Raw genomic sequence first — 15,536 nt, 5'->3', positions numbered from 1 at the left:
CTATTTATTACCGAGATTACAGGCCTGGCCGCGGTAACAGACTTTTACATGGAATTGTTTAATTATTTGTACTTTTCATGCCAGAAAAATAAAAGTTCAGAATCTTATGGCCTCAGGTGTCTGTGCTTCCACACACCAGTCGGCCCTGCTGTGTGGCTGAGTGCAAGCCACTGTCCCTCTCTGGGCCTAGCTCACACCTGGAGCCCCCGGATTCCCCACAGCACACGTGTGATTGGGATGTGGGGTCTGAGACCAGCAGGTGGAAACCGAGACAGAAGTATCTCTGCTGACCACAGGGCATCTCAGGTGAGACCCTCAAATTGTGGAGCCAGCCCCCCAGGACCTGCACAGCTGCTTCCCGTGTTCAGCCCTCTCCACCCCCAGCCCTTCCACACCCCAGCAAAGCCAGACAGACACAGATGAGTTGGAGGGATCATGTTTATTGTTTGGGGGTCACAGGTCAAGTCACTTCCCCACCAAGAGGGAAGGCAGATACCCTGGGTGGGGGACAGGGTGGGCCAGGCCACCAGGGTGTGGGGGTCCAGGTAGGACAGGCTCCTTTATTCCATCTGTGGAGGCAGCCGGGGCCTGGGAACGTGGCTCTGCCCCGCTGGCCAACCAAAAGCAGGGCATGGAACCTCACCTGCTTCCTGCCCTGTGGGGTAGGTGAGGTGACCCACAGGGGCAGGCCTTGGTCCACAGACTGAAGGGTGGATGGGCAGCACCACTAGGGGCTGGTTCCATATCTTGATTTCTAGGACCAGAGAGAAACCAAATGAGACAGATGAAGGGAGATGCATGGGGGAGCAGCCATGTCGCTGAGAGGACCTCCCCCCACGACCATGTCCCCAAGCGGTAGGGGACGGGAGCGACCTCCACCTCCCCACCCACCTCTGCGCTGGGCAGGGCGGAGCAGGGCTAGAGCTCATCGTGGTCACCCTCCACAGGGTATTCAGGCGGGGGCTCTGGGCAGGCAGCTGGCGTCATCAGCTCCATGAGGTACTCGCAGCGGCTGGGCTCTGTGGTGCTGGTCACCACCGTCTCCTTTCCACACAGCAGGCGTACCTGGGGTGGGCAGGTGGGGCTCAGGTGGGCTCTGTGGGCCTGGGTCCTCACTCCACTGCCCCCAGCCCGCAGGCACTCACGGTGGTGGAGCGATTGGGGCCTTGCCAGCAGCCTGTGCCCTGCTCATACTTCATGGCGCTGAACTTGTCGTGGTCAGGGCCAGCCCACGAGCCCCAGGTGCTATGGGAGAGTGGGGCACTGAGAGGGGCCGGCCAGGAGGGGCTGGGAGTGGGGATGAGGGGCCGAGAGGGGGGCCTAACCCAAGCTCACTCACCCAAGGCTGGTGGGGGAACCGCCGAGTTTGGGTTTCTGCGAGACAAGCTTGAAAGGGCAGAGTCTGTAGATGTACCTGTCATGGGATGGGGCTGGTGGGTGGGAAGACAGGGGTCCCAGCCTCCACAACATCCCTCCCCACACAAGGGCCATGCAGGTACCTCAAATCCCAGTGGCTGCGCCTATGCCCACCCCCCTCCCTCCCCACCCCCTCCTTGCTCAGGGCCAGACCCACCAAGCCCACCCACCACACGTGCCCACTGGGGACGCACTCATTGGTGGTGAGCTCATAGCACTGGCTGTAGAGGTAAGCGAACTCGCCGTTGGGGCCAAAATCAAATGAAATCTCCTGTTCCAGGTTCCTAAAGGGGAGGCCCGGAGGTTAAGGGGCAGTGAGGGATGCCAGCCCAACTCAGGACAACACAGGAAGGCCCGCTCCAGTGGCGGAGGGTCTTTCAGGGCCTGAGCTCCAGTCCCCACCACCTGGGGATTCTCCCTGCAGGAGCCACCGCCAACTTGCAGAGGTTGCCTGAGTAACTTGCCCATCGCCACCGCCTCTGGGGAGTCGGGCAGCAGGTAGCCATGGGGCAGTGGAGAAGTGGCCTTGCTGCGACCGCATGGGCACCCCCATACCTGATGGATTCTTCCATGTCCTTCAGGGACCGCTCAGCCTCTTCAAACTTGTTGCGGGCCTCCTGGGCAGCTGGTGGGGTCAGGAAGGTCAGAGGTGCCCACACCCCATCCATGAAGAGAGGGCAGGGGGTGGCACAGACAGGCCTGATTTCCCCAGCCCCAGGGCTGGCTCTGGGTGAGGACAGGGCCCAGGAGGACCCTCTGGGCCTTGCCAGCCGCCAGGCAGACCCCACCCCCCCGCCCAGGCTCTCAGCTCTTGAGGGAGCAGGGCTGAGGCTCCTGGGGCCCTGCCGGTTCCTCGCCTGCCAAGGGTGACACAAACAACAGCCACTCGTAAGGAGGCAGAAGAGCCCCTGGGACTGGTGTGGTGGTGCCAGCTTCTCCAGGCCCCAGAAGCCCCCTCTAGGTGGCCTGGAGTCCTCTAGGCTTGCCTGGGCCAGCCCCAGGCCACCTCGGGGAGCAGGCAGGGCCTGTTTCTTGGGCCCCTGCACCTGTTGGCAACAGGGAGGGGCTCCTCCCTCCCAGGCTCAGCCCTCACCGTTGATGAAGGCCTGCGTCTGCTCATCATACGGCGGCATTCTATCCTCCTCGGTGGGGCTGGCCGTCTGGGGGGCTGGGACTGGGGGTGGGGAGTCCTGGGGGAGGGGGGACAGAGTGAGCGAGTGACCCCACTCCCACCCATCACCCTCTTCACCCCTAAACACCCACCTTGGGCTGCTCCCCCTGGGAATCCTCGTCCTCCTCATCCTCATCCTCCTCTGTCTCCTCATCCTCCTCGTCTTCATCCTCCTCCTCTGTGGGCGGTGAGGGCATGGGGGGCTGCTCCTCCTTGGGCTCCATCACATCAGGCGCAGGAGGCGATGGTGGGTACTCAGTGGGCAGCACCTGCCAGATGTGCGGAGAGGTCGTGCAGAGGACTTGGGGGTCCATCCCCACCCCCAGGGCCAGGGGCCAGGCTCCCACCATGGCCCAAGGGCGGCCTTGTGTCTCCACCCCTTCCAAGGAGCCTAGAGAGAGGGAAGGAGGGACAGACAGCTGGGGGCGGGGTGGCTTCTGTAGAGGAAGTGGGGCCGCCCAGCTGGCCAGGGTGGCCCAGTGCCAGAGCTGGAGGCAGTGCCTTTGTGAGGCATCCAGGGGCGGGGCGGGGGTGGCGGGGGGGGGGGCCTCAGATCACATCCCTTCCCCTCCCTCTACTGACCTCGGACCGGTACTTGTCCCTGATGGCGGCCCAGACGCGGTCATAGAAGAAAGCAGCATCCATCTGCGCGTCTCCCCCAAGGAGGGTCTGTGCACGTCAGGTTGGGGTGGGGTCAGGGGCAGGACCTCCACGTGCCCCCCACCCCCAATCCAGGCACTCTCGTAGTGGGTGCGGGGGCCCTCAGGCTGTGGTGCCAGGCACAGCACGCGCTGACTTGCCCAGGGCCAGACTGGAGCCCGGGCTGGGTGAGGAGAAGCTGCCAGAAGGGGGCAGCACAGGCCTGTGAGAAAGAGGAGGGGGCCAGAGAGGTGCGGGGGTGGGGACTGGAGAGAGAGAGAGAGAGAGAGAGAGAGAGAGAGAGAGAGCGCGCGCGCGCGCGAGAGAGCGAGAGCACCGAGGCAGGGCTACAGCACCAGAGACAGAGGCCAGGGTGCAGTGGGGAGTGAGGGCCAGCAGGGCAGCAATGCGTGGGGACCAAGGAGCAGGGCTCCAGTCCAGTAAGGACAGAGAGCTGTGAGGGCGACCACGTATGTGCACTGGGGGGCGGGGGGGGGGCGGAGCATGGTTATAGGGAACCTAACTCTCCCCACTAGACACCCTGAGGCACCCACATGACTCCACTAGGTCCCACAGGGAAGGGAGAAAGGCCCTGGGCAGCCCCTCCTAGTCCCCAAGCAAGGCCTGGCCACACCAGCCAGGCTGGGCCCCCCCAGAACCCTGGCCCTGGGCCAGCAGGGAACTTTCCATGGGAGCAGCCCACAGAAGGCCTGCCTCTGGCCACCCCCCGCCCCCCACCCTGAGGTCACCCTGGGACAATCCCCTCCAGGAGTCCCAAGCGAAGGGGTGGGCTGAGTACCTGGGCTTCCCCTTCTGATAATGCCCCGTCCCCATCCGTGTCCAGCTCCGGGTGGGTCTGCAGCTCAGCCACTGAGACCCTGTGGGGACAAAGGCAGAAGCCGATGGAGCAGAGAGCCCATGGGCTCCTGGTCAACTGCCCCCCAACCCCCACCCCGGGCCAGGGCTCCTCCTGAGAACTTGCTTCAGGACCTTGGGGTAGGGAGAGAGGGCAGGCAGGAAGGTGGGAAAAAATGAGGTCTGGGGTTAGGGCCCGGTCTGGTCTCTAACCTGGGAAAGGCAGGTCCTAGCCACCCCGTTCCCTGCCTCCTACCCGCTCCTGAGGCTCCACAACCCTGAGGAGCTCAAGGGAGGGACAGGCACAGGGGTGGGAGTAGGAGACAACCCTGTGTCCTCAAGACCCAGCTTCCACTTCCTTCCACCCTTAGAACCGAACACAGGGAAATGCCCTTGGCCTGGTATCCTCCACCCCAGGAAACCCAAACACCTATGATGGCCCAGGTCCCACATCCTGCCCCCATCCCGCCACCCACCGCCACTGCTCACCAGGAAGGGGACCGCCATGCCCATTCTCTCCCCAGGAACCCTCCAAAGTCCCAGGCCTCCCACCAGGGGGCCTGCCCAGCCTCCTTGTTCCTGAAAGCCCACCCTCCACTGAGCCGTTGGCCTGGAGTTGGCCAGCAAGTTCAGGGGCACTGGCCAGGATTTCGTCTTTCACTAAAGCGTCCCAGGCCACAGAGTAGGCTTTCGAAAAGCACTGAGATCCCCAGTCCCCCTGTCCAGCTCGAGGGGGTGGTTTCCCTCATCTCTTCCCCACCCCCCCAACCCCCCAGGGGATCAGGCTCCAGGGCAAGGAGGTGGGCTCTGGCTGGTTTCCTAAAGGCGGGGAGAGGGAGGAGGGAGCCCAGGGCAGATGGCGCTGGCACACTCACGCCCCATCCATGTCATCGTCCAGCTCCTGGAAGGCGCTGGCTGCCAGCTCCCGCTCCCGCTGCTCCTTGGAGGTAGCCTGCTGCTCTGTGGAAGGACCAGCTCCATCATTCTCCGTCCCCAACACCCCCCGGGCTCACTGTGTGCCCGGCCCTCTGGGTGCTGGGGCTGGGGCTCTGAGTCAGGCCATTGTGGGGGGCAGACTGGGGGTGGGAACTAGGCAATGAGAAGGGCTGGCCTGTGTGGGGGTAGGAGGGCCGAGGAGGTGGGCAGTGCCAGATGGATGGGGGATCCAGCAGGGGCAGCTGGTGGCTTCTGCAGAGTCTGAACAACCCGTGATGGTACGAGGGGTAGGACCATAGGTGTGCCACGTTCAGGAAGCCCCCAGGAGAAGAGGTCAGGGGACAGAGGCTGGGGTGGGGGTGCAGCCAGGTGAGGCAGATGTCCTGGGGGCCCCGCGGAGTGTCTCACAAAGGGGGAGAAGCCACCAGCACGGAAGATGGGAACTGCACCGTGGCCAGAGGACACAGGGTGCTGCAGCCCCACACGTGCTCCGATGGTCTCGCCTCGGCCTGCCCCAGCCCACCCGGCTCAGGGGGCACTCAGGAAAGCACCCCAGGTGCAGCTACACTATGAGGCTTGGCCCTCTCCACCAGGATGAGCAGCCTATGTCCCAGGAGACCCCAGCAGACAGCCGACAATGTCCTCATAGATGAGGGCTCCAGGCTCAGGTGGATGAAAGGACCTGGCCATGGTCACCCGGCTGGTGAGGGGCACAGCCGGGGGCCAAGCCAGGCCACATGCCTCCAGAGCCCACGCTTGTCCCCACTACCCTCTAGGAATCCCGGTGAAACTGCCGTGGCGTGCCACCCCTGAACCTGAGTCAGCAACTCCACACTAAGAAGCTGGGCACTAGTCTGCCCGGCCTTGTGTAAAAGGATGCTAGACGTGGTGCAAAAGAAGGTGGAAACAGAAGCAAAGACCAGAGTTCATTCACTTTCTAACATGTGGCCCAGGAAGAAAGAGTAAAGGAACCTGGCACCAAAGGTGAGTGAGAAAACCTGCAACTTTAGTCACAAAGGGCCAGGCCCTTGACACCCAAGAGCCACTTACAAGCAGTGGAGACCAGAACCAAAACCCTGATGGGAAAAATGGTACCTGGATGAGATAAACCCCACCAGGGTGATACACTGGGATAGACAACAGCTCTTAAACAGGAAGCAGGGTCCCGACACCGGGCTACAACATGGATGACCTTCCACAATACGACGCTAGGGGAAAGCAGTCACAAAGGCCACTCACTGCCTGACTTCTTGATGTGAAATGTCAAGAGCAAGTCAATCCATGGAAATAGGAAGCCATCATGTGGGGGCCGGGGGCCAGGGGCGGGGCCAAGGGGAGATTTAATGGGCCTGGGGGTCCCTCCTGGGGTCATAGGAATGTTCTGGAACTAGACAGCAGCGATGGTTGCACAACAGTGTGGACATACCTAACACCACTGAATCAGACACTGAAAACTGGCTGAAATGGTGAAGTGTAACATGACTGGGATTTTACCGCAGTGAGAAAAAAATGAAGGGCAAAGAGTAAAAGGAAACGAGGCACCCGGGGACAGAGCACAACACTCGTGTACCGTGTAGACCAGTGCTGTCCAGTAGAATTTTCTACAGAGGTGGACGTGTGTCACTGCTGAGCACTGGGCCTGCAGCCCACTCGACACATGTCTGCAGTGGGCATGGCTGGAGCAGAGGCCTGGGAGCAACAAAGAGCAGCAGTTTCGCAGGGCTGGTGGGGGTGTGGGCAGGCAATCAGACCAACATGGCAAGTACACAGGGTACAGAGAGCAGGGAGAAGCCCTCAACGGCAGGGGGCGCTGTAACCCGGCAGTGGTGGCCCAAAGGCTATCCCACCCAAGGCACTGAGGAGCCAGGAAGACTGCTGGGCCAAAGAACGGCTTGGCCTGATGGAGGGAGGCCATCAGGAGGCCAGAAGGGCCAGAATGGGCCCAGGGACTTCCCTGGGGGTCCAGTGGTTAAGAATCAGGCTTCCAGCAAAGAATAGGAATCTGTACAGGGGAAACGGGTTCCATCCCTGGTCCGGGGGGATTCCACATGCTCTGGAGCAACTAAGCCTGAACGCTACAACTACTGAGCCTGTGTGCCGCAACTACTGAAGCCCGTGCACCTAGAACCTGTGCTCTGCAACAAGAGAAGCAGCTGCAACGAGAAAGCCCCATACCCTAACAAAGAGTAGCCACGCCTGCCGCAACTAGAGAAAGGCTGTGAGCAGTAACGAAGACCCAGCATGGCCAAAAGTAAATATAAATTAGTAATAAAAACTCAGCCTTCTGATTCTAATAATTCTAATAAAGAATAATTTAACAGAATTTAATAAATAGAAATTTAATAATATAATAGAATCTAATAATCCTAATAAAGAATCAACACAGGGACACATTTCTGGCTGGGGAACTAAGATAACACATGCCATGGGGCAACTAAGTCCGCTTGCCGCAACTAGAGAAGCCCCCACACCATGCAACAAAGACCCAACACAGGCAAAAAATGCTGGGCCCTGAGCGAGGCAGGAGCAGGCTGGTGATTCAAGCCTGCGGAAAAGGGACAGAGTCTACAATTGGACTAATGTGGCCATCAGTCTAGCTGGGCAAGCCAGTGGCCTCTTTGGCCTCAGCTTCCTTGCTTGTGAAATGAGGTGATGTCTGGGAAAGGGGAGCAGGGGCAAAAACACAACGATCCTTGTGAAACAAGCACTGGGTACTCTGGTCTACCCACCGTCAGTGTGGGAGAGAATCAGTTCAGTTCAGTCGCTCAGTTGTGTCCGACTCTTTGCGACCCCATGAATCGCAGCACGCCAGGCCTCCCTGTCCATCACCAACTCCCGGAGTTTACCCAAACTCATGTCCATTGAGTCGGTGATGCCATCCAACCATCTCATCCTCTGTCGTCCCCTTCTCCTCCTGCCCCCAATCCTTCCCAGCATTAGGGTCTTTTCCAATGAGGCAACTCTTCGCATCAGGTGGCCAAAGTATTGGAGTTTCAGCTTCAACATCAGTCCTTCCAATGAACACCCAGGACTGATCTCCTTTAGGATGGACTGGCTGGATCTCCTTGCAGTCCAAGGGACTCTCAAAAGTCTTCTCCAACACCACAGTTCAAAAGCATCAATTCTTCGGCGCTCAGCTTTCTTCACCGTCCAACTCTCACATCCATACACGACCACTGGAAAAACCATAGCCTTGACTAGACGGACCTTTGTTGGCAAAGTAATGTCTCTGCTTTTAAATACGCTATCTAGGTTGGTCATAACCTTCCTTCCAAGGAGTAAGCATCTTTTAATTTCATGGCTGCAATCACCATCAGCAGTGATTTTGAAGCCCAGAAAAATAAAGTCTGACACTGTTTCCACTGTTTCCCCATCTATTTCCCATGAAGTGATGGGACCAGATGCCATGATCTTAGTTTTCTGAATGTTGAGCTTTAAGCCAACTTTTCCACTCTCCTCTTTCACCTTCATCAAGAGGCTCTTTAGTTCTTCTTCACTCTGTGCCATAAGGGTGGTGTCATCTGTATATCTGAGGTTATTGATATTTCTCCCAGCAATCTTGATTCCAGCTTGTGTTTCTTCCAGCCCACCGTTTCTCATAATGTACTCTGCATATAAGTTAAATAAGCAGGGTGACAATATACAGCCTTGACGTATTCCTTTTCCTATCTGGAACCAGTCTGTTGTTCCATGTCTAGTTCTAACTGTTGCTTCCTGACCTGCATACAGGTTTCTCAAGAGACAGGTCAGATGGTCTGGTATTCCCATCTCTTTCAGAATTTGCCAGTTTATTCTGATGCACACAGTCAAAGGCTTTGGCACAGTCAATAAAGCAGAAATAGATGTTTTTCTGGAACTCTCTTGCTTTTTTGATGATCCAGCGAATGTTGGCAATTTGATCTCTGGTTCCTCTGCCTTTTCTAAAACCAGCTTGAACATCTGGAAGTTCACGGTTCACGTATTGCTGAAGTCTGGCTTGGAGAATTTTGAGCATTACTTTACTAGCGTATGAGATGAGTACAATTGTGCGGTAGTTTGAGCATTCTTTGGCATTGCCTTTCTTAATACCGGTGTCTTTATCAGGGGTCAGCGAACTTTACTGTAAGAACCCAACACTAAATATTTTAGGTTTGGCAGGTCATAAGGTCCCTGTTGGCAACCCCTGAACTCTGGCTTTATTACAGAAGCAGCTGATGTTATGTAAACAAAGAGGGTGAGTCTCTGCTCATTCACCAACATGGTCTCAGAGTGTGTGTGTGTGTGTGTGTGTGTGTGTGTGTGTGTGTGTGTGTGTGTGTGTGTGTGTGTGTGTGTGTGTGTGTGCATGGTCTCAATGTATGTGTGTGTGCACGCTGCTCAGTCATGTCTGACTCTTTGTGACCCCATGGACTGTAGCCTGCCAGGCTTCTCTGTCCATGGGATTTCCCAGACAAGAATACTAGACCAAGTTGCCATGCTCTCCTCCAATGGATCTTCCCAACCCAGGGATTGAACCTGCATCTCTTGAGTCTTCTGCATTGGCAGGCAGATTCTTTACCGTTAGCACCACCTGGGAAGCCCATGGTCTCCTTGCTGCTCCTTAAAAACTAGACAAGATGCACCCTCACCACCTTTGAGCCTGTCCCTTCTACAGGCAGAGGGCTTCCTCCGTCTTGTTCAATGCCGTACTGTGTGCACCTGGGGTAGGCCCGGTACATTACAGGCACGCAGCAGATGCTTGTCAGATGAACGACTGAATTATTGATTATGAGAAGTCAGGAGAGAGAAAGGGAAGGGCGGAAGGACACAGCAGATGCTCAAAGAGATGGAGGACATCACAGCATGGCCTCAGAAGGCTACCAGCCACCAGTCACCACCCTATGACTGGCTGGGGCCACAGCTCCAAATGCTTCTGGCAATGCTTGGTCTTGGTCTTCTAACTAGTCTGGAGTGGGTTTCTGCCCCACCTCTCCCTTCTATCCACCTTCCGCCATGTGTGTCCCTGCACAGAGCAGACTGAGAACAAATGCCAAGGCTTCAGATTATCCACAACAACGGCACAACCTGCCAACAGCAAGAAAATGCTGGACCAAGCATTAAAAAAAAAAAAAAAAAAATCACCTTAAAACCAACCCCAGGCAGTAGGAGTTGCCAGGGCAAAGAGGAAGTGAAGAAGATAAGAGAAGGTAGAAGCTGCTTTCATCCTAAGGGATTTTGCCAGGCCTGGCGAACGTGGATGTCCATTTTGATAACTTGTGAGGGACGGGAAATGAAAATCAAGGTCCAAGGTGACCTGCCACATAACTATGACCCCACGGCGCTCCCCTCGGGGCTAAGCTGGGCCAGGAATCAGCCCTTGCCTGGACCTCGGCTCACTCTGCCTGGGGGGCTGGAGGAAGCTCCAGCCTCAACTTCAGACTCGAGGTCCCTGAATCCAGTGTTGCCACAGAGAAGGCAGAAAGAAAAGCCCCTCTTCTTGAGAGAAGGATCTCTCATCAAAGCTGCAAGTTACTGCTATAAATGACTTTTAAACACAATGACCAACACGCAGTTGAAGATAATGAGGCACCTGGGGAACTAAAGTGCCGTGACTTAAAAAAAATCAGTGGAACAACAGACAAGAGACAATGAGCAAGAGACTCCTGGGCCCAGAATCTTCCCTGCCAGGAGCCAAGGGGGAGCCACCCCGGGACACAGCGACGTACCTTCCCACAGCTTACGGTGCTGGTCTTTGGCCTCCTTCTCTGGCTTCTCGGCTTCCTCCTTCAGTGTTCGCAGCATCTCCACCTGGTCCTCCAGTGACTTCTTTCCAGCCTGCAGCTCAATGAGCTTTTTCTGGGAAGACAGAAGACAGGGGCCGGCTCTCATCCTGTTCTTCCCTCTTCCTCTCCTGCCTCTATTCCAATTATCTTTTCATAATACACATCCCTCCTGGATCTCCCCCCACCCCTGCTGCTGTGGTTCTCTGCAGCCCACTGGAGAGAAATCCGCACACACCTCAGTTACCCCTGAGGCCCGGCATAACCAGGACCCTGCCCACCTCTCCAGCCTCATCCACTCCTTTGCTGTCTTAACTACCCTAACAACATTCAAAGCCCTCCACACACTCTGCCCCCAGTTTTTCACACAGGCTTTCCTTCTGTCTGCAACACTCTCTCTGCCTGGCTAACTCTGAATAAACCTACAGATTTCAGTTTAGATGGAGACCACCTCCTCTAGGAAGTCTTCCTTGCTTCCTGTGCCCCAAGGCGGGTTCAGAGAGCAGAGGGACCAAGGCAGGGAACATTCGTTTGATCCCTGGCCCAGGAAGACTCCACGTGCTGAGGAGAAGCTAAGCCCATGCGGCACAACTACTAAGCCTGTGCTCTAGAGCCTAGGAACTGCAACTACTGAAGCCCACATGCCTAGAGCCTATGCTCCACAATAAGAGAAGCCACTGAATGAGAAGCCCGCCTGTCACAACTAGAGAAAACCTGTGTGCAGCAATGAAGACCCAGCACAGCCAAAAATAAAACAAAATTCTTTTTAAAAACTGATTGCTCTTATTTAAAAAAAAGAAAAGAAGGGATTTCCCTGGTGATTCAGTGGCTAAGACTCTGCACTCCCAATTCAAGGGGGCCAGTTTGATCCTTGGTCAGGGAACGAGATTCCACATGCTGCAACCAAGACCCAGCACAACCAAATAAATAAAAATAAAAAATATTAAAAAAAGAAGGAAGGAAGGAAGGAAGGAACGTGTGTGCTGGGTGGGCTCCAGCCTAAGAATGGGGGTCCTAGGCTGTAGGGCCCCTCCCAAGACTTTGGCTGACACATCAACCTGGTCTGCTTCCAGGGTCCTCCTGCTGGCCCAGGAGGTCAAAGGTCCCTTGGCACCAACTTCACCGTGTGGCTAAGCACAGGAAGGATCTCATTGGCCCTGAATACACTACTGCTGCTGCTGCTAAGTCGCTTCAGTCGTGTCCGACTCTGTGTGACCCCATAGACAGCAGCCCACCAGGCTCCTCTGTCCCTGGGATTCTCCAGGCAAGAACACTGGAGTGGGTTGCCATTTCCTTCTCCAGTGCATGAAAGTGAAAAGTGAAAATGAAATCGCTCAGTCGTGTCCGACTCGTAGCGACCCCATGGACTGCAGCCCACCAGGCTCCTCCATCCATGGGATTTTCCAGGCAAGAGTACCGGAGTGGGGTGCCATTGCCTTCTCCCCTGAATACACTGCCCACTATGAATTTGGGAGGTACCTCACTAGCCAGGCCATGGGGGTGGGAGAGGAAGACCCGACCCTTCCCTGGTCTGAGAAACAGAACTGGGGCCCTTGCTCAGGGGGTTAAGGGGGAGCCCTGAAGGAGAGTTGAGAAGTCTGACCCACCAGTTAAGGGGGTAGCAGACAAGCAGGGAGAGACACACCCCTGGGGACTCATCCTCTTCGGCCCTCCCCCGACACATCCCCAGCACCCACCCTACTGAGCTAACCTGGCTGTGGTTGAAGGACCCTGTCTCGAGTCCTCCCCCAGAACTGGTAAGGCATGCAGTCACTGGCCTTAACTTACAGATGAGAGTACCCTGGAACCTGGAGGGGAAGCATCCCTCCTCCGAGCCCACTTTGGTCTGCACCCAAGGCCTAGGTCCATGCCTCTACTGGCTGCGGCCCACCTGGAACCAACCTAAGCAACAACTAAACGTCAAGTGGACACAAGGGTCCAAGGCGCAGACAGACAGCAACTGGCTCCAGGACACCACTGGTCGGGAGCAGACGTAAACCCCAGCCAGCCTCGCCAGCCTCCAGGTTGTCCTGGGTCAGCCCCACCAGGCCCCTCACCTGCTTCTCCTCCCGGGCCTTCTTCCAGTCCTCAATCAGGATCTTCTTCAGGCGGAAGCCCTCGCGGGTCACCTCTGCCATCTGCTGCAGTGTCTCTCTCTCCTTGCGGCCCTTCTCTCTGGGGGGAAGAGAGACACAAGCACCAATGGGAGGGCATTTAGTGCCCACTAGGTCCACCTTTTCCAAAGGGATTCAACCCCCTGCCATCACCCCATTATGTGGGCAAAAACAGGAGCTCAAACACTCCTGCTCCCTCCTTCCCCAGGTTCCCCTGGCTTCAGAGTCCCTCATCCCTGTCCTGGAGAGGAGGGGCAGTGGACAGGGCTCGCTCACCCTCAGGGTCATGGGAGGGACTAGAGGGTGCTGGGATGTGGGGCTGGAAGGAGGTTCCCAAGAGAAGAAAGAGAAGAGCACACAAGTCACAGACTCCCTGACAGAAGGGCCGTCTGGCCAGTAAGCAAAATCTGCTCAGTCTCCTCTCTACTTAAGAGACCTTCCATCAGAAGGGTTTACGGAACTGTCACGATGCTCAGCTTCTCTGAAAAACACATCCGGTCCTGCCACCTGCTCCCAACTCACAGGAGTGGAGGGCAGCTGTCCCTTATAAATGCCACGATCCCTATCACTCCCTGACTGCCTTAAACTCAGCCTGAGTGCACTTGCTTCCATCACCTGCCTGTGGACATTTCAGTTTTCAGGTCTGCTGCAGTGGTACAATTAAAAGCAGAGAGTCCCAAGTTAGACCGAGCTGGATTCGAGTCCTGGTTCTGCTATCTCTTAGCTATGATACCGAGGAAGTCATTTTCCTCTCTGAGCTTGAACTCCCTCACAAGCTGAACAGGCAAACAGATTGCACCCGGTTCCAGGCCAGAAGGAAAACTGCTGATAGAGCATTCACAGAGCACCTGGCACCGGGTGAGCCCTCGATACACAAAAACAGAGGAGAGAGGGAACCTGATTCACCCAGCAAGGCGAGGAAAGGTTTCGGGGGAGAGGGGGGCAAGGGAAGGGGGGGATGTATCAGCTCCATACTTGCAGGTGTTCTCACAGACGATCCCACTGTTGTATTCGTCGGTCCCGTCGCAGCAGTCTGAGGGCAGACGTGGGGGTGATGTCAGGACTCCCCCCCACCCCGCAAGGCCTTCTTCCCTCCGCCCAACACCCTGTCCCCCATCCTGGGGCCAGTTCATTCACCACACACTCCATCGTTGACCCATCTGGAGGAGATGTACAGGGGCTTGTACCCCGTGTTGGTGCAGTGGAAGCTGCCGTTGGGACAGGCAGCTGTGCCTGTGGGGAAAGAAGGGAAGGAGGGTTTGTGGAGTGGGTTCAGGATCTGGCAGGTCACACCCACCACATGCACACGGGAGCGTGAGAAATGTGAGAATAACTGATGCCAAGTAAGGGGAGGAAGGACTGCTGCACTTTGGGGGCCTGAAACAAAATGCTCCTGGGCTCCCTCCTGCCTCTCCATGCCGGGGCCCTCCGAACTGGGCCCTGCCAAGCCCTCCCCCACCGCCTCTGGACTCCCATAGCACCTTCCCATCTCCTCACCAAACCACTGACCCACTTTCTTCTGTGCCTGCTTGCCTCCACTCAACAGAGAGCTCTGTGGGGACAGGACTGGGTCTGTCTGGGACACCACACAGGACGTAGCACTCACCAGCTCAATAAATGTACAATGAATGAGTGGATGGATACATGGATGAATGGAGAAAAAGCTCACCTGGTTCATCTGAGCCATCTTTGCAGTCACAGTAGTCGTCATTGACCTGATCAAAGGGGATACTGGCAGAGCCATCCAGGCAAGTGAAAGGCTTCGACTCGTCGTAGAAGTGATGGTCTGGGGAGGGGGACAAGGGGCCCAGTCCAGGGCAGGAAGAGAGCCCTTTCCACCCAATGGTACCTCTTCCCACTCCCACCGGCTAAGCATTGCAACCTTCCTTGCCTAGAGTCCAGAACAGAGACGGAAGGCTCTAAGTGCCTATCCCGGAAGCCTCCCACATCCCACCCCCACTTCTGGCCACCTCCAGTGGCTCACTCACTGGTGAGGGAGACGCCCCGGGGTCGCTTGACCTCCACGGCCCAACACACGGGCAGCAGCAGCAGCAGTAGTAACATCTCGCTGAAGCCTCGGAAGCCGGAAATGGGTTCTGCCAGAAGGAGGCTACTGGGAGATGCACTGTGACCCCACGCTGCAGCGAGAGAGGGGCGGCAGGTCAGTGGGAGAAGGCTCCTTCCAGCAGAAGGCGCCTCTCCCTCCAGTCAACTGGATTCCTTCATCGCTCCGGGCAAAGAGGTCTCACTTAACTTCCCACACTGGGGGCACGGGGGCAGGGGCGGAGGCAGTGGGTGGGGGGGGTCTCCCCAGTCCTACCTAGTGGAAGGGAATCTTATTTGGCCCAAATCAATGGTGAACGGAACTCAAAACCTCCGCTCCCTATGGGTCGGGGGGTGGTTCGCTATCCAGTTCCCGCCAATGGGCCAAAAGGGTTAACATTTTCCCCCTCTCCAAACGCACACCCTTCGATTGCCCCTAATAGGAAATTGTGGGGGCCTCCCGCCCACTAGTTCACCACGTACACGAGGCTAGGGCAAAGGTCAATATCCACCGCGCCCCCCTGACCCAGCAGCCAACGGTTCCTCCTGCAGAAAGAAAGCGGAAGTGTGTGAGAACCGTCACTTCCGGCACCATGCTCCGCTCCCGGAACGGCGGGTCCTGGC

At 56.9% G+C, this 15,536-nt stretch overlaps 1 protein-coding gene across 2 annotated transcripts; it reads right to left on the bottom strand.

Annotated features, from left to right (window-relative positions):
- Positions 1–424: 424 nt before the first annotated feature.
- PRKCSH (PRKCSH beta subunit of glucosidase II) lies at positions 425–15,468 on the bottom strand. 2 transcript variants are annotated; one of them, XM_081498495.1, is made up of 18 exons: positions 15,190–15,468; positions 14,858–15,007; positions 14,539–14,655; positions 14,007–14,102; positions 13,845–13,902; positions 12,813–12,930; positions 10,702–10,831; positions 4,957–5,041; positions 4,026–4,104; positions 3,170–3,256; positions 2,680–2,856; positions 2,510–2,606; positions 1,972–2,041; positions 1,611–1,700; positions 1,340–1,414; positions 1,146–1,245; positions 892–1,065; positions 425–754 (listed from the first exon to the last, which is right to left on the bottom strand). In XM_081498495.1, exons 2-17 carry the CDS (start codon positions 14,931–14,933, stop codon positions 919–921), a joined length of 1,602 nt encoding a protein of 533 aa, XP_081354621.1. In that variant the 5' UTR covers positions 14,934–15,007; positions 15,190–15,468; the 3' UTR covers positions 425–754; positions 892–918. The 2 variants fall into 2 exon arrangements, with proteins under 2 accessions (XP_081354621.1, XP_081354619.1); XM_081498493.1 differs by having other exon boundaries at positions 15,396–15,450.
- Positions 15,469–15,536: the final 68 nt, after the last annotated feature.

This window comes from Giraffa tippelskirchi, chromosome 6, assembly GCF_054371585.1.
Source record: "Giraffa tippelskirchi isolate mGirTip1 chromosome 6, T2T-mGirTip1v1.2.pri, whole genome shotgun sequence".
NCBI classification, from domain to species: domain Eukaryota; kingdom Metazoa; phylum Chordata; class Mammalia; order Artiodactyla; family Giraffidae; genus Giraffa; species Giraffa tippelskirchi.
Note: the sequence above shows the minus strand (reverse complement) of the source record. Positions and strands in the feature narration are given on the sequence as shown.

Excerpts from the sequence above, each read along its gene's own strand:
- PRKCSH (XM_081498495.1), bottom strand. The coding sequence starts at position 14,933 with ATGTTACTACTGCTGCTGCTGCTGCCCGTGTGTTGGGCCGTGGAGGTC. Across the intron at positions 13,903-14,006 it reads GGTCAACGATGGAGTGTGTG|ACTGCTGCGACGGGACCGAC; the intron begins GTGAATGAACTG and ends GTCTGCCCTCAG. Across the intron at positions 3,257-4,025 it reads TATCAGAAGGGGAAGCCCAG|ACCCTCCTTGGGGGAGACGC; the intron begins GTACTCAGCCCA and ends TGACGTGCACAG.